At 42.4% G+C, this 22,041-nt stretch overlaps 1 protein-coding gene across 1 annotated transcript in view; it reads left to right on the top strand.

Annotated features, from left to right (window-relative positions):
* Positions 1 to 1,155: 1,155 nt before the first annotated feature.
* BCAT1 (branched chain amino acid transaminase 1) overlaps positions 1,156 to 22,041 on the top strand; it is a 55,717-nt gene continuing 34,831 nt past the window's right edge. The window contains exons 1-2 of the mRNA XM_081957863.1: positions 1,156 to 1,383; positions 20,980 to 21,048. Of these exons, the coding sequence (XP_081813989.1) occupies positions 1,378 to 1,383; positions 20,980 to 21,048 (75 nt within the window). The 5' untranslated portion in view covers positions 1,156 to 1,377. The remainder of the gene's footprint in view (positions 1,384 to 20,979; positions 21,049 to 22,041) is intronic.

Raw genomic sequence — 22,041 nt, 5'->3', positions numbered from 1 at the left:
GGGCAACTCTCTAGGCTGAGTCCAGGTTTGGTTGAATTCTCAGAGTTCTCAGATGCCATGTGGTCAGTTGAGTAAAGGCTTATATTATCATGCCTTCACTCTCAACCCCCTGGAGCTGAAGGGGAGAACACTTTATTATGTAAAGGGACTGGCTTGGCCTGCTTAATGGCCCATTGACAAAGTGGGTGGAGGCAGGAAGCTACAGGGAGCTATTCTCAATTTAAAACATGTTTCTTCCTTTTCACATCCAGGAAAACATAATATTCTGCCTCTTCAATATTTCCTAGGATATTTCATTTTTTCTGGGAGAGGGCTAGGTGATAACTTCCTACACCAGTTCTCTGAACTACTCAAAGTTTCCGCTACTGGTTCTCCAAATTACTCAAAGTTTCCGCTACTGGTTCTCCAAACTACTCAAAATTTCCACTACTGGTTCTCCAAACTACTCAAAATTTCCACTACTGGTTCTCCAAACTACTCAAAATTTCCACTACTGGTTCTCCAGAACCTGTCAGATCCTGCTGAATTTCAGCCCTGGAACTGGAAATGGAGAAGAGCATTTATAAAGAATTTGGTGGTAAGCTATAACCATTATGACACCCCTCAAAAAAATTGTATTCAGTCGACACACTGATGAACGATAAAATGTTCGTTTTAAAAGAAAATAAATAAATAAAAAACTAAATAAATAATAAACAAATAACTTCTAAAAACCTAAATAAATAATTAACTAAAAACTAAAAAAACTAAATAAATAAATGAATAATAATAAATAAACAATAAACAAACAATAAATAATAAACAAACAAACAATAAACAATAAATAAAAATAATAAGAATAAAAATAATAAAAATAAAAAATAAAGATAAACAAATAAATACTTTTAAAAAAAATTTCAGCCTTTTCTTCTCCCGGGCCGGTTGGAGTCGGCTTGGCGATCGCTCGTGTCGGGCAGCCACGTGAAATTTCGGCCGACGGTTCCTCCAGCTCTCGCTTTGCAACAGCGGACCAATGAGAGAGCGCCTTCGCCTTCCAAAGTTCTCCCCCCCGCGCGCCCCTTTGCTGCCCCTAGCGGAGCTTGGGAGGAAGGGCCGCTTCCTGCCCGTGATGCAATCCGAGCTGGGTCGCTACTCGCTCCGCTGCGAGGATTCGCTACTTCATTTCGCGGCTTGCAACGTGTCGGGATCGAGGGCAGCCTTCGCTCCGGTCCCCCAAGGCTGCTGAGGAAGCGGGGTGGGGGGTGGGATCGAGAGGAGGAGGAGGACTGCCTCCTCCAGCCGTGCAGCCGTATAGAGATCCCTCAAGAAGCAAAAAGAGATTCCCCCCAAATCTCTCTTCGCCTGCTTGGAGAAATCGGAGTCGATTCGGCTGTCAAGATGAAGGTACTGCACGACTTGCAAAGGGAGGGAAAACACTGGTGTGAGAGATGCTGACGGCGGGGCAAGCTGCTAGCGGGGGCAAGCGATCTGTCTCCCCCATCCAACATCACAGGGGTGAGGGGGGGAGCCAATCTCCCCTTGCACATAATAATCACAATTTTAAAAAAAAGAACGAATCGCACTGTAGTTGGGATGCATCTGTGATAAACGCATCCTTGCACGCTTGGATAGCATCCACAGAGAACCAGGGTGGACAAGGCAAGAATCAAAATAGGAAAAAAATGATAATGATTGCTGTCAATTGGATTCCTCTTATAGTGGACGGGGGTCATTTTTTCTTCTTGTTTCCTAAAAAAAGCCGAACCAAATGTGGGTTTCGGGTGGATTAAGCAGAGGTTTTTTTGTTTTTGTTTTACTCCATATGGTGGGCAAGGAGCACAACATTTGCGTGTGTTTCCATAGGCACCTTGCTCACCCACCACTTTTCCCCTCTTCATTTAGCCAGCAAAAAAAAAAAAATGCTACAGGGATAAAAGCATCAAGGATAGCAATTTGGGGGAGGGGTTGGGGAGGGGGTCTTTATTCTTTATGCAAGTAGGAACACGGATTTCTGGGTTTTGCAGGGTTATTTTTTTGCTTGGTCCTTTGGGACGCAACGTTTGTAAAGGGCTGGGGCGTTTATTTATAGCATTTCGCTTTGCAATCCATTTCCAGTTCCAAATCAGGTCAAACGACAGCAACCGAGTTGCTGACAATGGGGGAAAAATAGGAGGGAATGGAAGACAGGGGATTCAGTTCCTCTCCTCTCAGGATATTTTGCAAGAATTGGTGGAGTTTCCCCCCCCCGCCTTCTTTTTCTCTGGAAATGGGGTTTTTCTTGAGTTGGAAAAAGAACGGTTCCAGCTGTTTATGTGAGTTTCTCCTCCCCCTGCTTATTTCCTCCCTTCAGATGAATACCTTCCGAAGAATTCTTCTTTGGATTATTTGGTTCACCTTGTTGGAAGGTTTCAAATCTTCCTTTGCTAGGTTCTTCTTGGAGAGGTTTGTGAGAAAATTCCACCCCGGTACCCATTCGTTAGACCCTCGAAAAGTTTGGGAGGAATTGCTAAGGAGATCTCAGCAAAACCTCTCGGCAGCTGGCATTGCACTTAGAACAAACGAAACTTCTTGGAGTTAGCTTCCCACAAGCAAAGTCAACCGAGGAAGCGGATTCACTTAGCAGCTGTGTGATTCACTTAACAACTGCAGTGATTGGCAAAAAAAGAAGGTAGTAAAATTGGGCATTAGCAACTCCCTTGCTTAGCAAAAGAAATGCTGGTCCCAATTGTGGGGTTAAGTTTCCGTCAGAAACGGTCCAGGGTCTCCTGCCTGAGCAGGGGGTTGGACTAGATTACCTGCAAGGTCCCTTCCAACCCTGTTACTCTAAGTTCTAAATTGAGCAGCCATAGAATAGATTGCTAACGAAAAGGGAGCAAGTTGTTCATTTGTTGAAACCCCTGGCCGGATGGAATTCACCGTTATTTTTTTAAAAATGAGTTGGCTCATGTTACTGCAGCTGCTTTTGCATGGGCCTCACTGTACCAGTTAACAGACCTAATATATCTCAGGCTGCCCACAGCTGTTTGACATTTATGAAGAGCCTAACCTCCCAAACCTGATTTATGCCCTATCCAGGAATGTAAAAACTGCTAAATTCTTCGGAGGCTACTCAAGATTGTAGAGCCACACAGAAACAAAGAAAAGGGACTAATAGAAAGAAAAAAAACTCCTGGGAATGGAGTATATACCCCTGCTTGATATTCTATTCTAGCTGTGCTGATACAGATACAGATTAATGGAGTTGGAAGGGACCTTGTAGGTCATCTAGTCCAACCTCCCCATCCAAGCAGGAGATCCTACATCATTTCTGACAAATGGCAGCCCAGTCGCTTCTTGAAAGCCTCCAGGGATGAAGCTCCCACAACTTCTGAAGGCAACTTCTGTTCCATTGGTTGATTGTTCTCACTGTCAGAACATTTCTCCTTATTTCCAGGTTGAATCTCTCCTTGATCAGTTTCCATCCATTATTCCTTGCCTGGCCTTCAGGTGCTTTGGAAAATAGCTTGACTCCTTCCTCTCTGGGGCAGTCTCTCAAATATAGCTATCCTGTCTCCCCTGGTCCTTCTCTTCACTAGACTTGCCATGCTCAGTTCCTGCAACTATTCATCATATGTTTTAGCCTCCAGTCCCCTAATCATCCTGGTTGCTCTTCTCTGCGCTCTTAAGATCCCTTCCAACTGTGTTAATCTGTTAAATCTATTATTTGTGTAGAGACACACATTCTGTATGTTTTCCATTTTTTTTCAATACCTCAGTCGGCATTCCGTGACTGCAAGTGTCCTTATATATTATTGGGTTATTTGGTGTGGTTTTTCTTAGTTTACGGTGCCCCTCCTCTCTTTCTAGCTTTCTGGAATTTCCCCCAAGCTTGCCGCTTTCTGGTTCGTACTTGAGGGACTTTCCCCAAACTTCCTGTCTCCCATCACTAAATCATGGGGGTGCCGGCTGAGATACATAAGCACCTTCATGAATCAGCTCAACGTCAGTTTTAGACGTGGGGCTAAGGCACCGTTTGTTGAAATGTTGTTGGAACAACCACAGTGGGCTGGGGTTGGTCCATCTGCATAAATTGTCCGCTGAGAAATAAAGTGGATGGGTCTAACTTCACGCAGAAGCAAATTTGAGTCAAGCATAGAAGAGGCTTTCTGTGATACGTACATTGTCCAACCTGTTTGACAATAGGAAATTGAATTTTTTCCAAGGTGGCCGTGGGATACGAGACACTAAGATTGATGGACGTGTGGGTGGTAGGCCAAGATATGTTAAATGCATTTCTCCATGATGCTCAGCAGAAGTCTCTTTGCCTCAGTCATCAGCAACTACCTCGCCTTTTTAAAAGTGTAGAGAATCAGGGAAGAAAATAGGGGTTTACTTGAAGAGGCCAGCAGAGAAGGCTGCTAATTTGATTTTTCAAAGCTTTCATAGTTTTGGGACGGTCCCACGAAGATCCTTTGTCTTGTCCCAACTCTCCATTATTATCTATATAGATAAAAACGGCTCTGTGTGTGTGTATAATAATATAATATAATAATATAATATAATATAATATAATATAATATAATATAATATAATATAATATAATATAATAATATAATATAATATAATATAATATAATATATAATATAATATAATATAATATAATATAATATAATATAATATAATATAATATAATATAATATAATATAATATAATATATGTATTTGTGTTACAACCCCTGGTATGCCCAAATATGGGAGAGAGCTCACTACTCCCCCTTTCTGTCCTTCGGCTCATTACAGAGGACCATCCAGGCAGAAAACCATATTTTTATTTTTAATGTTGCCTTTTTATATTTGTGTTGTATTTGTGCTGATAAATAAATAAAGGGAGACTAGTATAGATCTATTTCAACCTATTTAGGTCTCATCAGCTACACTGGTTCGATTCCCAGTAAGGGTATGGCTAGCTGATGAGACCTAAATAGGTTGAAATAGATCTATACTAGTCTCCCTTTATTTATTTATCAGCACAACTACAACACACACACACACACACACACACACACACACACTGTATATATACATATATATATATACATGATGAGCATAACTCTGGAATGCCTCGAGCAATTTCAACCAAACTTGGTACACAGAATACTTATCCTCTGGAAACAAATACTGTGGGGGTAAGACACCCCTAACACCAGAAGTGAAATTCAGCAGGTTCTGGAGAACTGTTAGCAGAAATTTTGAGTAGTTCTGAGAATCGGCAAATACCACCTCTAGCTGGCCCCAGAGTGGGGTGGGAATGGAGATTTTGCAATATCCTTCGCCCAGGAGTAATGAGGGAATGGACATTTTGCAGTATCTTTCCTCTGCCACGCCCACCAAGTCACGCCCACAGACCCAGGAGTAAAAAAAATTGAATTCCACCACTGCCTAACACCCTTCAGGGGGTGTGTTCTGCTAAGATACAGCCTGTTGTGCCTTACAATGGCTTCTATCGTACTGCCATAAAATGGCTTCTACTGTGCAGCACAGCGGAGTCACCATTGTAATGGCTTTACAGTACTCCACAAGGGGTCTCCCTCTGGTAGGAGGGAAAATCCAACATTAGAAATTAAGGTGGTATCACTTTTCTTGATGCTTCTGGGGGCACATGGAAAACATTTGTTACTAATTTAATTGTCGCCGAAATCAGAGCTTTTCCTGTCTAATACAGGATTAGGATAATTAAATACACGGGCAATGCCAGGTTATCAGCTAGTTGCCAATAAAGAAAAATGTTTGTAGCTCAGGGTTGAAATGAGGGGTCCTTGATGCTATCAGAGCTTGGTTTTTTCCTTATAGATGTTTCATTACCCAACTAGGTAACATTATCAGTGCTAGTGATCGGTGCTAGCAATGAGGATGTTACCTAGTTTGTGTAATGAAACGTCTGCAAGAAAACAACCAAGCTCACAGAGCACTGAGGATCCCTCATCTCTGTTATTGAGACAGAGAAGTCCCACCAAAGTTTAGAATGTGAAGAGGATGCGAGTCCCAGACCTTTTGCAAGGCTGGTGTAACTTCTTTGTTGATGTCCTTCCTCCTTTTCACTGTTGCAATCTCACTATCATCCCGGATGGATGATAGGTTCCGAAAAACCTTCGAAGTATACCTAAGATGCGGTGGCTCAATGGCTAAGACGCTGAGCTTGTCGATCAGAAAGGTTGGCAGTTCGGCGATCATGACAATAATAGTGAAATAATAATTCTAACTGGTAAAAACAATTTGGATATAAACTATAATATGGGACCTGGGGAAAAGATTTACTAATTTTATTAATATTTTTTTGTTGTTGTTTAGATTTTGTTACAAAGATGTAATCTCTCCGGGGTACTTATAAATTCTAGCAATAAATTTTTGTCTAGATTTATTATAATATAAATATAAATGATTCTAGACAAAAGCACGTTTAAAAAAATATAGTTAAATGAGAATGATGGTATATTGATGGTATAAAGATTTTTGATTTAAAATGTACAATTCAATATGAATGAAATATAAAGAATGATTGTAGTAACGCACGAAATTTAATTGTAACCAATCGACATGCTTTCTGGAAGATGTAATGAAGAATGTTTTTGTGTGTTTTTTTTGTTTAATTAAAACAATAACAAAAAAAAGGTTGGCAGTTCGGCGGTTCGAATCCCTAGCACCGCATAACGGAGTGAGCTGCCGTTACTTGCCCCAGCTTTTGCCAACCTAGCAGTTTGAAAGCATGTAAAAATGCAAGTCAAAAAATAGGGACCCCCTTTGGTGGGAAGGGAACAGCGTCCCATGTGTCCAACCGTTCAAAGATACAAAGCAAAGTCAATGGGGGATGCACTTAACAATGGTTAGCACTGGTGACAGCACTGACTGGACCATTTATGACTCCATGTTGACGTAAACAGTCAATCAAAGATTAACCACTTGATGATAACGATGTTTATGTCAGGTGCATGAAATAAAACAGCAAGGAGAACCCTGTAATTATGCGCATGGGAAACCATAAGTAGCAGTAGCAAGAATGAGATCAAAGGGAAGATTACAATTAAGGAGAAACATGGCTGCATTGTGAGTTCCTGGTAAGAGTTCACCCGTGTCCCATTCAGGATACTTTATTCCTTTTCTCTCCAAACTGGTTTCCATTTTCATATCCAGTAAGCCCATTACCAAAGGAACTATGACACTGTTGGTTTTTTTTAATGTATGTTGACTGATCCATCCTTTTTTAATAAAGTAGGTATTCTTTGTATGATGACCAAATATATATATATATATATATATATATATATATATATATATATATATATATATATATATATATATATATATATATATATATGTATATATATACAGGTAGCCCTCAGTTTATGATCACAAGGTAGCCCAAAATTTCTGTTGCTAAGTGAAACATTTGTTCGGTGAGTTTTGCCACCTTTCTCGCTACAGTTGTTAAGTGAATCACTGCAGCGGTTAAGTGAGTAACCCAGTGGTTAAGTGAATCTGGCTTCCCCCATTGACTTTGCTTGTCAGAAGGTCCCAAAAGGATGCTGCAACTGTTGTAAACATGAGTCAGTTGCCAAGTGTCTGAATTTTGATCACAGTTGCATAAGTCACTTTTTTCACTGCCATTGTAACTTTGAACGGTCACTAAATGAACTATTGTTCATTTAGGAAAAATGAGAGAGGAAAAAGGACACCATGCTAGGAGGAGACTCTATGGTGAGGGAACCGGACTTCCGATTGAGAGAGGAAAAAGGACACCATGCTAGGAGGATACTCTATGGTGAGGGAACCAGACTTCGGATTGGGAGAGGAAAAAGGACGCCATGCTAGGAGGAGACTCTATGATGAGGGAACCGGACTTCGGATTGGGAGAGGAAAAAGGACGCCATGTTAGGAGAACACTCTATGGTGAGGGAACCGGACTTCTGATAGGGAGAGGAAAAGGACACCATGCTAGGAGGACACTCTATGGTGAGGGGACCAGACTTCGGATTGGGAGAGGAAAAAGGACACCATGCTAGGAGGAGACTCTATGGTAAGGGAACCGGACTTCTGATTGGGAGAGGAAAAAGGATGCCATGCTAGGAGGACACTCTATGGTGAGGGAACCAGACTTCTGATTGGGAGAAGAAAAAGGACGCCATGCTAGAAGGACACTCTATGGTGAGGGAACCGGACTTCCGAATAGGAGAGGAAAAAGGACGCCATGCTAGGAGGAGACTCTATGGTGAGGGAACCGGACTTCCGATTGGGAGAGGAAAAAGGACGCCATGCTAGGAGGAGACTCTATGGTGAGGGAACCGGACTTCTGATTGGGAGAGGAAAAAGGACGCCATGCTAGGAGGAGACTCTATGGTGCGGAACCAGACTTCGGATTGGGAGAGGAAAAAGGACGCCGCGCTAGGAGGAGACTCTATGGTGGGAGGAACCAGAATTTTGGTTGGCAGACAAAAAAGGATGCAGCGCTAGGAGGAGACCCTATGGTGGGGGGACCAGTCTTCCAGTCGGCTCCAGAATTGAATGGGGGGCTTCCAGTTAGGATCTTTTGTGGCTCTTTGAGTGTTTAAGGTTGCTGACCCCTGGTTTATTGGGACACACTCTTTCTTTAAAAAAAAAAAGTCATTTGAAGTGAACTTTTAATTTGTTCAAGATGGAGAAACAAATCTTCTCTAACCTTTTCTCAAGTGCTAGTTTTACCATTGAAAATACTCTCCTATGCTGGGAAAAGAGAGTTTGGTCACAGGAGACCTCTAACCCTAGCATTGTGTCGATCCTTTATGAAGGATCTAGACTCTAGAGAACGGGAAGACGTTCACAAAAGACTAATCAGCAGCCTGGTCCCATGGAGAAAGATGAGAGAACAGTGTAGAAGTAATGCTGAAGGAAGGTGTAGCACTTGAGAACTCAAGAGTAGAATGGGAGAGATTGCTAAATTGACTGTTTTGATCAAAGAAAAGAATATAAGTACCTTTGTTGCTACATGGAAACCACTTCTGGACTTTATGCTTGAGGTGGGGAACAAAATGAAACTTTGATTTTGGATTTCATTGCTTAGATTGATTTGTCGTTACAGAAATGATAATAATTTATATTATTATGGAAAAGTAAAAACTTGAGGTTCAAAGTCAATGCTTTATTTTACTGCAACAGAGAGACTTGGAAGTCAACACTTCCCCCCCCCCCCATTCACTTTTCTTTCCCCCTTTTCCTCATCACTGTGTCTTTCTATTTGCTTTTGTATTATTGTATTTTATTTTGTAATCTAATGAAATGTTTAAAACAAAGCAAAACTAAAGAACAGAACATGGGAACATTTTTCTAATGCTTGTGAGGGGAAAATGAATTTAAGGAGACAAGGAGGCAGATTCTGCTAGGAAAAAAAAGTCAGTGAGATGCTGTCATTTAGAGTCTGCCCTCCAAGGTCAATTCTTAAATTTGCTGGGCCTCATCAAGTACCATATTTCATGGCAGTTTTCCCAGTACATTTCATGGCCCTCGTGCAAAATCAGTACCCAGGTCACACAGCTGCCGTTTTCATTTATTTAGCGTAAGGCATATTGTACCTGGATTAGCGATATATATTAACATTTCATCTAGATTAGTAGAAGCCAATAAAATGCAAATGTTAAAAAGACCTATGTTCAAAGACCGATGTCTAGGCCATCTAACCATTGAAGCGTAGCATCGTTTCTATTTTTAAAAAATCAGATACTGGACCGATATATTCCCTCAGCTTACAGCTGGTCATGAGGTACCATATTTTTCGGAGTATAAGACGCACCGGAATATAAGACGCACCAAGATTTTGAAGAGGCAAATTTAAAAAAAAGTTTTTGCACTCTGCGGACCTCCCAAAAACAGCCTGTTTTTTGTGAAAACGGGCCTGTTTTTTTTTTAAAGGGCATGAATAGCCTTTAGGAGGCTTGTAGAGTGCTCCTGGGCGGTGCCCCCCTAAATGAGCAAAAAACACACACACCCTTTTTTTAAGGGCATGCATAGCCTGTAGAAGGCTTATAGAGTGCTCCTGGGGGAGAGGGCAAAATCCAAGAAGCTTCTTCAGTTCTGACAGGATAGTGGGGAATGTCAGAGCTGAAGAAGCTTCTTGGATGAGAAGAAAAAACATTTTCAAAAGACAAAAACAAGAAAGTCCAGTTGCCTCCTGAAAAAGCACCTTTGGGACAACCATGTCCTGAATGACGGAGAATCTCTACAAAATCTCAGGCTAAGAGCTATTTGTCAGTGGAACAGATTGCCTTTTACAGCTAATTCTTGAGTTATGCTCATTATGAGGTTTGGCCATCACGGTTTTAACTCATGATGACAGAAGCTCTCACAAGATCTCCAGTCTCCCCTCCTCCAATAATAAACAGGAACATGACCCCAGAAAATAGAAGCATAATTGTCAACCTGCAGGAATAGCTATAACAGGAAACAGGCCAAAAGCGGAAAAAAGCGGTTGCTTTATTTATCTCAACAAAATCTCTTCTGCCTTTTCAGCCAACTTACTGTTATAAATTGAATTTTATCTGCATTCCAATTTCCCTTGCAATTGATTGCTTTCGCTCATCACCTATCTATTAAGAATCTGGGTTACTGGGTTTGAATGAAGGGCACTCATCCAATAAACCATTTTACCATTAGAGATTAAATTAATGTTTTCCTAAGGGTTTCTGTAACTTGCCATATGCTGCCAAACAGCGAAATAAATTAGCTTTGCTTATTTAAATGATCAGGGCTCACTGCTGCTACTTAAACTCAAGATTTTCTCTTTCCTGGCATTGTACAAAGAATATAGTACAGTAGTTTACACTATGTCATAAACCAATCCTGGTGAATCAATTTCTTGAAATAGACCTGCAAAGTTTTGGTGTTTTCCTTCCTTCCTTCCTTCCTTCCTTCCTTCCTTCCTTCCTTCCTTCCTTCCTCTTTCTTTCCTTCCTTCCCTCCCTCCCATCCCTCCCTCCTTCCTCCCTTCCCTCCCTCCCTCCCTCCTTCCTTCCTTTCTTCCTCCCTTCCCTCCCTCCCTCCCTCCCTCTCTCTCTCTCTCCCCCGCCCTCTCATTCCCTGGAATAAGCTTTGGCGACTGGGGGACCGGTTCGGGGGCATAGCCAGCCTGGGTCGCTGCTGGTTCGGGTGATCAAAATACCTCTACCGGTTCGCCCAAACCGATGCGAACCGGTAGCAACCCATCTCTGTACTGCAGGCTACTTCAGCTGACTGCTAGCTACAGTTCGGCAGTTCAAATCTTACCAGGCTCAAGGTTGACCCAGCCTTCCCTCCTTCCGAGGTGGGTAAAATGAAGACCTGGATTGTTGGGGGCCATAGGCTGAGTCTGTTAAACCGCTTAGAGAGGGCTGCAAAAGCACTATGAAGCGGTATATAAGTCTAAGTGGTTTTGCTATTGCTATAAGAGGATGAATTGAGCTGCCTGGTATCCGGTGATCCGTTTGGATCAATGACAGCTCTCCATCACCAGCTTCTAACCATTAACATTTAATTTGCTTGGTTGGACAAGCTGCCCAGGCTGGAATGCCCATCAGTCTGGCCCCTTGCTGCCTGTGACCGCTTTGTTGCAAATTACACACATAGGTACATAATGTTTTAATATCTTGGGCAATTACTGATGCTATCTTTTGTGCTCGGAGAATTTTTATGTTCAGGTCCAGTTCCACCTGGAAATATCTGGATCTTCTCTATGGTAGTTTCTCCATAACAAGGTGGTTCTTGACTTACGACCATGGTTGAGCCCAACACTTGCTAGGCAAGACCGTGGTTGTGTAAGTTTTGCCCCATTTTATGACCTTTCGTGCCACACTTGTTAAAGGAAATCACTGCAGTTGTTCAGTTGGAAACATGGTGATTAAGTGAATTGGATTTCTCCATTGGCATTGCTTGCCAGAAAGTCGCAAATGCTAATCGTATGACCCCCCTGGGGGACCCTGCAGCTGTCATAAATGTAAGTCAGTAACCATGAGTTGAATTTTGATCATGTGACCATGGGAATGGTGCAATGTTGTAAGTGTGAAAAACGGTCATAGGCCACTCTTTCAACGCAGTTGTAACTTCGAATGGACACTTGTTAACTTGAGGACTTCCTGTACCAAGTCCTAGTGTCTTCTAAAATCACCCAACTATCATTGTGCCAAGATAACATTATAGTCAATTCTTACATAATGACCACAGTTGGGACCTGCACCCCTGCCGCTAAGAGATGTGGTTGTTAAATGCGACACCTCATGACCACGACTTACGATTTCACTGGTAGCTTCTTCATTGGCTCTGCTTGTTGGAAATTATCTGTTAAGGGTGCAAAAAGCCAACGCAGTTCTAGGCTGCATTAACAGAGGGACGGAATCAAGATCACGTGAAGTGTTAATGCCACTTTATAATGCCTTGGTAAGGCCACACTTGGAATATTGCATTCAGTTTTGGTCTTCACGATGTAAAAAAGATGTGGAGACTCTAGAAAGAATGGCAGAGAAGAACAACAAAGATAATTAGGGGACTGGAGGCTAAAACATATGAAGAACGGATGCAGGAATTGGGCATGTCTAGTTTGATGAAAAGAAGGACTAGGGGAGACATGATAGCAGTGTTCCAATATCTCAGGGGTTGCCACAAAGAAGAGGGAGTCAAGCTATTCTCCAAAGCACCTGAGGGCAGAACAAGAAGCAACGGGTGGATAATCAAGAAGAGAAGCAACTTAGAACTGAGGAGAAATTTCCTGATGGTTAGAACAATTAATCAATGGAACAACTTCCCTCCAGAAGTTGTGAATGCTCCAACACTGGAAGTTTTTAAGAAGATATTGGATAACCATTTTTCTGAAGTGGTGTAGGGTTTCCTGCCTAAGGAGGGCGTTGAACTAGAAGACCTCCAAGGTCCCTTCCCGCTCTTGTCATTCTATTATTCTCTGTTCTGTCAAACGGTGATGTTTGTAAACTCCAATCCGTTGCATGTCCTCCATCTGTATTTAATGGAATTCTTTGTTTGCCGTGCATGCACAAAGAGAGAATTATCTGCGTACAGGAAACAGGATTTATACATTGTCACCCCTGGCAAACAATGTGATAGTTAAACATCGGAATGAAAACTAGATCTGACATCTGAGTCAGTAGAAGCTCTGTTCTCTGGATCACAAGAGTGAAAGTGGTTTATCTGGCCGTACAGTTCTTTTTCCCACCTCCCCTGTCCCCAGCAGTCACAAAGGAAGGGACTCGTGGAAGAGATGGGATTGCTGTAAGAACCTACAAATGATGAGGTTGTATAGTTTTGGAAAACAAGCCAGTAGCTGTTGTTTGAAACAATATTGAAAGTCCCTTTCTTTTGACTCCAGTCAAAACCCAAAGAATGGTCTTTTTTGTGCACAGAATAAAAGTTGTTAGTGATGGTGATTTCCCGTATGGCTACGAAAACCATAAGGTGGTTGCTTGGGATTGGGCTTTACTAGTTGAACGGAATCATTGTGAAGGCAAATATACATGTCTCCCAAGATCATTGTTGCAGGATCTGTTCTGACCTAAGCTTCCCCCAAAAGCACAAAGCAGATTCCTGGTCCCAACAAAACCCCTTTTATTAAACAAATGTGGACTCCTCTCATTTACATTCAGCAAAAGTCTTTCAAAGGTGAAGTTATGACCACAGCCCTTATCCAGCTGGGAGAGCTGCCATGTAAATATTTTCCAAATGAGGTGCTGTGCAAGAAAAGACTTGGCACAGAGTCTCTGAGATTCACGGGCAGATCTTCACACTCCGGAAATGAACAAATTGCTTCCTGCAAAAGCCCACTCCCCTTTCGCTTCTCTTTTATTTCCTATGAGAGAGGCTATTCACCATCCACCTGTGGCTTTACTCCCAAGTCGACCCTGATTTCTTAGCTGTTCTTTTCTTTTGGCAGCTCTGCGCATGTGCACACTGGGAACAGGCTCCGGCTGTTCCTCTGCCTCACTGCTGTGTAGCTCCGAAGGCAGCTGAGAACTGCCAGATGGCCTTGGCCCCATCTCTGCCTCCGACGCAGAGCCCCCATCCAAGCCTTCCCCAGCCTCCAGGACTGGCCCATGTTCCTCCCCAACCTCCTCACTGTCTGACTTTGCTGCCAGCTCCACTGGCCACTAGCAGGCCACAACAGGATCCAAGATGAGTCCGTGTCCGTCACAGGGACCAAACTTTTATTCTTCCAAGCTTTTGACATTCTGAAGAGAGAGAAGTTCCCTCAGGAAGAATAAACCTTTGGTCCCGGTGACCGCCTCATATTGGATCCTGAATCATTGTGGCTTGTTAACTATGGCTTAAGATAGCATAACATGTGAAGTCAACTAATTTTTGGTTGCATCCAGACTGAGGATTAATTTAAATGAAAAAATAGGCAGAACGTTGTTATAAATAAATCATTAATTCCGCCAACTGTAATTTGGCAAGCCTTACAGCATACTAAACTATCGTTGGCTTAAACACAGCTTATCAAAGAAACTACAGTTGCACACAACTATAGCTTGGTGTGGTAAGATCATACAGCAACCCAAACACAAATGAACATGTTGTATGAATTCTGACAATGGATGTGAATCTGGCCTAGTACTTCAGAAGTTGACTGGACAAGGGAATCCCTGATACAATTTCCACTTGGCAATGAGTTCATTGGATCAATTCCTAACTGAGCCCACACCCACACCCAATTCTTCTACTGATTCTTAAACAAACATGGTGGGATACACATGAATACATTAAATAAGTGAAATACAACCGCATACATTTTCACAGTGAACTCTGGGGGTTAATCCAGGGCTGAAATTCAGCAGGTTCTGACAGGTTCTGGAGAAGCAGTAGCGGAAATTTTGAGTGGTTCGGAGAACTGGAAGTACCACCTCTGGCTGGCCCCAGAGTGAGGTGGAAATGGAGATTTTGCAATATTCTTCACCCAGGAGTAGGGAGACGATGGAGATTTTGCAGTATCCTTCTCCTGCCACATCCACCAAGCGTGGACTAGAACAGTGTTTTTCAACCTTGGCAACTTGAAGATGTCCGGACTTCAACTCCCAGAATTCCCCAGCCAGCGAATGCTGGCTGGGGAATTCTGGGAGTTGAAGTCCGGACATCTTCAAGTTGCCAAGGTTGAAAAACACTGGATTAGAAGACCTCCAAGGTCCCTTCCAACTCTGCTATTCTATTCTATTCTATTCCATTCTATTCTATTCTATTCTATTTCCTGCCTCGTCTACCAGAAACATGATCTTCCATAATCACTCTTTCAATCCTAAATTACAAGGGAGGACATGAATTGCTATGATAAGAAATAGTCCTGACCCAATTAATATTGAAACCCTCCATCTGCAAACAACAATGTCGCTCTCTCTTTTTTTTTACTTTTGTTACTTTCCAGGCTGGATGTGCTTTACTATTCTGGGTAAATCATTCAGATGCTTTGAAAGATTTAGGATTTGCCTAATTCTATAATCCATTCTTGCCATTATGAACAAAATGGGGTATAAGAGGCAAGGGAGGGGCAATGAAGCAATGTGTTTATTGGCTTTGGATGGTGCTCTGTGGCAAGTTAACCTGAGCAGTAGCGCATGGGTACATTTGTTTCCCCACAAATATTCTGTCCTCCTTCCCTCCCTCCCCTCTCTCTCTCCTTCCCTCCCTCTCTCCTTCCCCCTCTCTCTCCTTCCCTCCCTCTCTGTCACAAAAGAGACAGGCTAAATAGAGGCTTTTCCTATCCTTGGGAATTATGCTGATTTTCAGGAGGTCTTTGTGTCCTTATAACATGGTGAGGCTTTGACAGCTGAGCTGAATGACTCTGAGCTTCCTTTCAGCTCATGGCAGTAGCATTTGATGGCCGACTTCGTTCTACAATTTACAGTGAACGGTATCTCCCACCTCTGGCATTCTTTTTTGCCCCCTCCATGTAATTGCCATGGACTGGGCATTCCTCAACCTCTGCCTAAACAATAAAATCTCAGGAAATCAAATCTACATACTTTAGACGCTCCAATAAAAGAGAATATCAGGCCCAAGAACCAAGAATGACATATATGTCAAGAGTTGAAATAATGTCAGCGTTCCAAATATCATGCAGAATTAAATCATTGTCCAAGGCAAAGTTATCCTTAAAGTTCCAATTTAATAAGACAGAGATGTTGGCATTATGCTATGAAATTTCAACTCTAATGTACATCCTGTGGGTTCACCCAGTTGAAAGTTCATGATCTATCCCCACACCCCACAATTCATCACATGTTCCAATCATCATCTTCCACGCTGGCATCTACACCCCTCTGCGTCCGGTCAGGTGTCGAGGTGCGGAGACAAAAGATGACCTTGAGCTTCTAGGAAGAATCACAACAATACATTCCAAAAATCCTACTCCTTTCTATTCCCCCCTCACAACTACTACACTAATGAAACACATAGGAAATTATAAGAAAGTGTGGCAGGCCAAAGATTCTTAAAGGAACCTCTGCAGGCCTGACAACATAGTTACTTCCAAGTAGTTACTTTATGGTTGTGGTCAAGCACAAGTAATCAGAAATCCAGGCAGTTGAAATGGGTACAAAGATTTATGGTAATCTTAAGCTCTCTACAAGAATCTGAACTACTAACAGTTAAAGCAGTTTGGCGGGAGATAAGAGTCAATGGAATTCAAGGTGGGCTGGACTTAGATCTCTTGTGGGCCTGAAGGGACTTGAGACTGATGATGCATTTGACCCCTCTTTCGGTCTCAATCTGGTCAGCTCCTGCAGTTGTTTGCCTACAGACAGAATCTTGCCAGACTAAAGCAACTATCTGCATAACTATAGATATACTCTGTGAACTTCTAGGGAAGTACTGTCTGAGCTCTTTTCTTGCCCACCAGATATGCCACGCTCTGCTGCCTCTTTTCCTCCGGGGAGGCAGCCCCTTCCTCCTGTGATTCTGAATTACATTCCGTCGCAGTAGCTCAGGATTGAATTGCGGAGTCCTTGTTGATCTCTGAATTTGGCCTTTTGCTTGCAGACATTTTGTTACCCCACCAGTAACATTATCAATCCTGGTTTATATACTCCCTGTTTACATACAGTAGCTTGCCCTGAAAGTGTTGGCCGGGGTGGGGTTTTATATTTATATAATACCTTAATCAAGGACCTACCAAGGAGCAAATCACATGCCCACCAACACTGGCAGGGCAAAGTACTGTGTCTAAAGAGGGACAATCCCCATACTGACCAGCACTGATGATATTACCTAGTCTGGTCATGAAAAGTCTGCAAACAACCAAATGCAGAGAGCAGCATGGACTCCACATTAGCCTCTCCTCTTTGAGCTGGCAGGAGCGTTTAATCCATCCAGTGCCGTTGTGTTTATTGTGGCACACTCATTTGGAGTCCCCTTGTGTTATTATTTTGTCTGTCTCCTCCGCAGACTTCACGCTAGGGCTAAAGGAAAAGAAAATCTGGGTCTCGCACTGAAAAGAAGTCTGGAAGAATCTTCTTTAGTCAAGTCTACAGATCCTCTTCCAGAAGGTCACCAAGAGTTACAAGCTTTTTTCAGGCAGAGTTAAAAATAGGCTCCTGTGACTCATCTATTCAGCAAACATATCTGCTTGAGAATCTGTGGTGGATTATTATTGTAATTGTTATTATTATTAGAGGATAGAAATGCAACCCAGATGGTGCGATTGTTCTTTTTAGTTCCACATAGCTTCCGTTTTGAAGCTGAGATATTGCTATAGTGATCAAGGAAATTCTGTAGTTATGCTAAGCCGCAGTCCGTTTTAGTCTAGTGAATAAGTAATAATGGCCAAATTTGTATAACACACGAAGCCCAACTAAAGGAACTACTGTAAATTAAGGTAAAGGTTCCCCTCATACCTATGTGCTAGTTGTTCCCGACTCTAGGGGGCGGTGCTCATCTCCGTTTCAAAGCCAAAGAGCCAGCGCCGCCCGAAGACGTCTCTGTGATCATGTGGCCGGCATGACTCAACGCCAAAGGCGCACGGAACATTGTTACCTTCCCACCAAAGGTGGTTCCTATTTTTCTGCCTGCATTTTTACATGTTTTCGAACTGCTAAGTTGGCAGAAGCTGGGACAAGCAATGGGAGCTCACTCTGTTACGCGGTGCTAGGGATTCGAACCGCCAAACTGCCGACCTTTCTGATCGACAAGCTCAGTGTCTTAGCCACTGCGTCCCGCGTCCCTCCTCACAACTGTACATTGTGAGGAGGCAATTCTTGGACTGCCCAAACTGTACAGGTAGTCCTACAATCACAACCACAATCGAGTCCAACATTTCTGCTGCTAAGCAAGACATTTGTTAAGGAATTTTTGCCCCATCTTATGACCTTCCTTGCTACAGTTGCTAAGTGAATCGCTGAGGTTGTTAAGCCAGGAACATGGTTGTTGATTGAATTTGGCTTTCCTATTGACATTGTTTGTCAGGAGGTCGTAAAAAGTGATCACATGACTCCCCAAGACATTTGAACCGTCATAAATATGAATCAATTGCCTAGCATCCGAATTTTGATCACATGGCTATGGGGAGAAATACAGTCATAAATCATTATTTTCAGTGCATTGCAATTTCCCAAAACTTCCAAATGAACTCTTCATGTCCTGGACTACCTCCATTGCAATGCTGGATGGTTGGGGTTAAGTTTAATTTTTGAGAGCTTGGTGAAGGAGTTGAAACAAGTTGTGGTTTGATGTTAATGCTTTATTTTATTGGAACAGAGAGAGTCGGAAGTCAACACTTTTTTTTTCCTGTTCTCCAGCCCTTCCTCACTTCTTTTCCCCCTCTTTCCCCTCACCGTTTTCCTATTTTCTTTTGTATTTTGTATCTTATTTTATAACCTAATAGAAGTTTTTTTTTAAAAAAGAAAAGAAACAAGAAAGAAACAAGCCTGTGAAAAGCGAGCTTGATGAAGTTGGCGTGTTTTAACACAAAAGGGTAAAATAATATCATTGATGCATCAATACTTGATTGGAAGGCAAACAGGAATTTTACAGGGTGATGGTAGGGTGGATATCCTTAGCACTAGCAATAGCACTTAGACTTGTATACCGCTTCACGGTGCTTTACAGCCCTCTCTAAGCGGTTTACAGAGTCAGCCTATGGCCCCCAACAATCTGGGTCCTCATTTTACCCACCTCAGAAAGACGGAAGGCTGAGTCAACCTTGAGCCTGGTGAGATTCAAATTGCAGGCAGCCGGCAGTCAGCAGAAGTAGCCTGCAGTACTGCATTCTAACCATTTCACCACCGTGGCTCAAGGGTGCATTTTTGGAAGAACAATTAATCAGTGGAACTGCCTGCCTCCAGAAGTTGTGAATGCCCCAACACTGGAAGTTTTTAAGAAGATGTTGGATAGCCATTTGTCTGAAACGGTATAGGGTTTCCTGCCTCGGCAGGGGGTTGGACTAGAAGACCTCCAAGGTCCCTTCTAAGTCTGCTATTGTATTGTATTGTATTGTATTGTAAGATGAGGAACAGAAATGGAGAGAGTAACGATAGAGAATGATTGGGGTCTTATCGTGCCTATAGCCAAACAAGAATTTCACACTATTTGCTGAAGTTCAAATAGAGAGGAGTTGTGTTTTGCAACCTCCTGACAAAGTCAATGGGGAAGCCAGATTCACTTAACAACTGTGTTACTAAATCAACAACTGCGGTGAGATTCTCTTAACAGCGGTGGCAAGAAAGTCGTAAAATGGGCAAGGATCACTTAACAGCTGTCCTGCTTAGCAATGGAAATTCGGGGCTCCCTTATAGTCATAAGTCGAGGATTATCTACTACCTCCTCTCAGTCATCTTTTCTCAATGTGTGGCTTTCTCTGTCTCACCTTGTCTCCTCCATTTCCCATCCCTGAATCACCTTCATTTGTCTTCTTTGGAGGTGATCTAATTTTCCAGAAGCCTTGTTAAAAATGTGGATATGGTCCTCTCAGTGGGTTCGGATCAATGTAGAATAATGGACTTGCAAGCAATTCCTGACTAATGGTTGAACTTTTAATTCGTAAACAATTGTACCTTTGTTTTTCTATTGAGAATCCCAAAACTGGGCAAAGGAGGAATTATCTTCTCAGGAGTCCCAAATGCTGTTTGTACCAGATTTTCTTGTAAGATTATGAGCTCTAGATCTGAGATTACTCTTTTCAAGCTTTCTTCTAATAATCCATCAGCCCATTTCTCCCCGAATGCCCAAAGCCTTCCCTGAGCAGCTGCAAAGTGCTAGAAGAGTACATTAAATAAGTACAGTATATATGGTACCTTGCTCTATAGTAGTAACTGGGAGAGGAAACTTGGAGACCTAGTGGACAACCATTTAAATATGAGCCAGCCGTGTGCAGCAGCTGCCAAAAAAGCCAACACAGTTCTAGGCTACATAAACAGAGGGATAGAATCAAGATCACGTGAAGGGTTAATACCACTTTATAAGGCCTTGGTAAGGCCACACTTGGAGTACTGCATTCAGTTCTGGTCGCCACGATGTAAAAAAGATGTGGAGACTCTAGAAAGAGTGCAGAGAAGAGCAACAAAGATGATTAGGGGACTGGAGACTAAAACATATGAAGAACGGTTGCAGGAACTGGGTATGTTTAGTTTAATGAAAAGAAGGACTGGGGGAGACACGTTAGCAGTGTTCTGATATCTCAGGGGCCGCCTCAAAGAAGAGGGAGTCAAACTAATCTCCAAAGCACCTGAGCAAGAAGCAATGGATGGAAACTAATCAAGGAATGAAGCAACTTAGAACTAAGGAGAAACTTCCTGACAGTTAGAACAATTAATCAGTGGAACAGCTTGCCTCCAGAAGTTGTTAATGCTCCAAGACTGGAAGTTTTTAAGAAGATGTTGGATAACCATTTGTCTGAAGTGGTGTGGAATTTCCTGCCTAAGCAGAGGGTTGGACTAGAAGACCTCCAAGGTCCCTTACAACTGTTATTGTTTCTAAATATGACTTCGGAGCGTCGATTACATTTGATTGATTTTTAAGCATTGTCCTTTGTTCATTGCAGGGTTGCCAAAATGACCATGGGGATGGATGCACAGTGGCAGCTGCAAAACCCATGACCAACTCTTTCAAGGTAGGTTTCTTTGCCAGAACAGAAACACCTGCAGGGTGTTCAGCTCAGTGTGGGAAACTCTCCTTGAAGGATAAAGAGAGTTATGGACAAGCAAGAATGCTACCAACCTGGAAGGGTGCATTGAGGTTAAGCAGGATCCAATCTGGATCGGTCACCAGGATCAGAGTTTTAATCTTCCGAGCTTTCAAACTCATGCTGGAGCCCATCCTTGGAGAACTTCTCTCTACCATAATGTGTGCTTTGGGCTATTCTATGTGTAGCATTTATGGTTATATGTGGTTTTAGAAATTATTTGTTGATTGAGGTGTTGTTGTAAGTTGTTGTTTGTTGTTTCCTGGTGCTGCTAAATCCTCGACTCTTAAGTACCTCATAAAGTGGTGATAAATCAGCATTTTTGTTGACTGACAAAGGGCCCGTTTCCCAGGCTTCAATCATTTTCCTGGCTATTTTTGTACCTGCTCGGCCAACAATCTTAGTAGCTTTGAAATTGAATGGATGTCCTTGTTCATTGCAGTGTTCTCTTGAGTCTCACAAAGCACAATTGTTTTGTGTCACATGAAGGACATTGTGAAGGTCCCTCTATTCCTCCCCTTCCTTCCTTCCTTCCTTCCTTTCCATCTGAAACGACAAAGAAGCTTGTACAGTAACTGGTCCAATGCCCATTTTGGAGCGAAGGGGATTTCTGATACTCACAGCATGGATCACCTCTGTTTCTTTATTTGAATAGAATACATTTTGACTGCATTCACACAACTCATTGACCTTGGATTAACAGCATATAGCTGCCATATTCACATAACCTGATGCGCTCAAACAAACTCTGTAGTGGCATCATATGAAGCCCTGGTTCCCGTAACATGCAAAGAAAACAGCTGGACTGAAATACAAAAAAAATCTGTGGTGATTGAAACATAACCTAGTATACTGTATGAAGTTGAACAGTTCACATTTCTGAATGTGTATTACCAAAAAGAAGGTGCCATTTTATACATT

The sequence above is a fragment of the Natrix helvetica genome (genome assembly GCF_964273705.1).
Source record: "Natrix helvetica genome assembly, chromosome: 6".
NCBI classification, from domain to species: domain Eukaryota; kingdom Metazoa; phylum Chordata; class Lepidosauria; order Squamata; family Natricidae; genus Natrix; species Natrix helvetica.
This window is presented reverse-complemented; position numbering and strand designations above follow the sequence as displayed.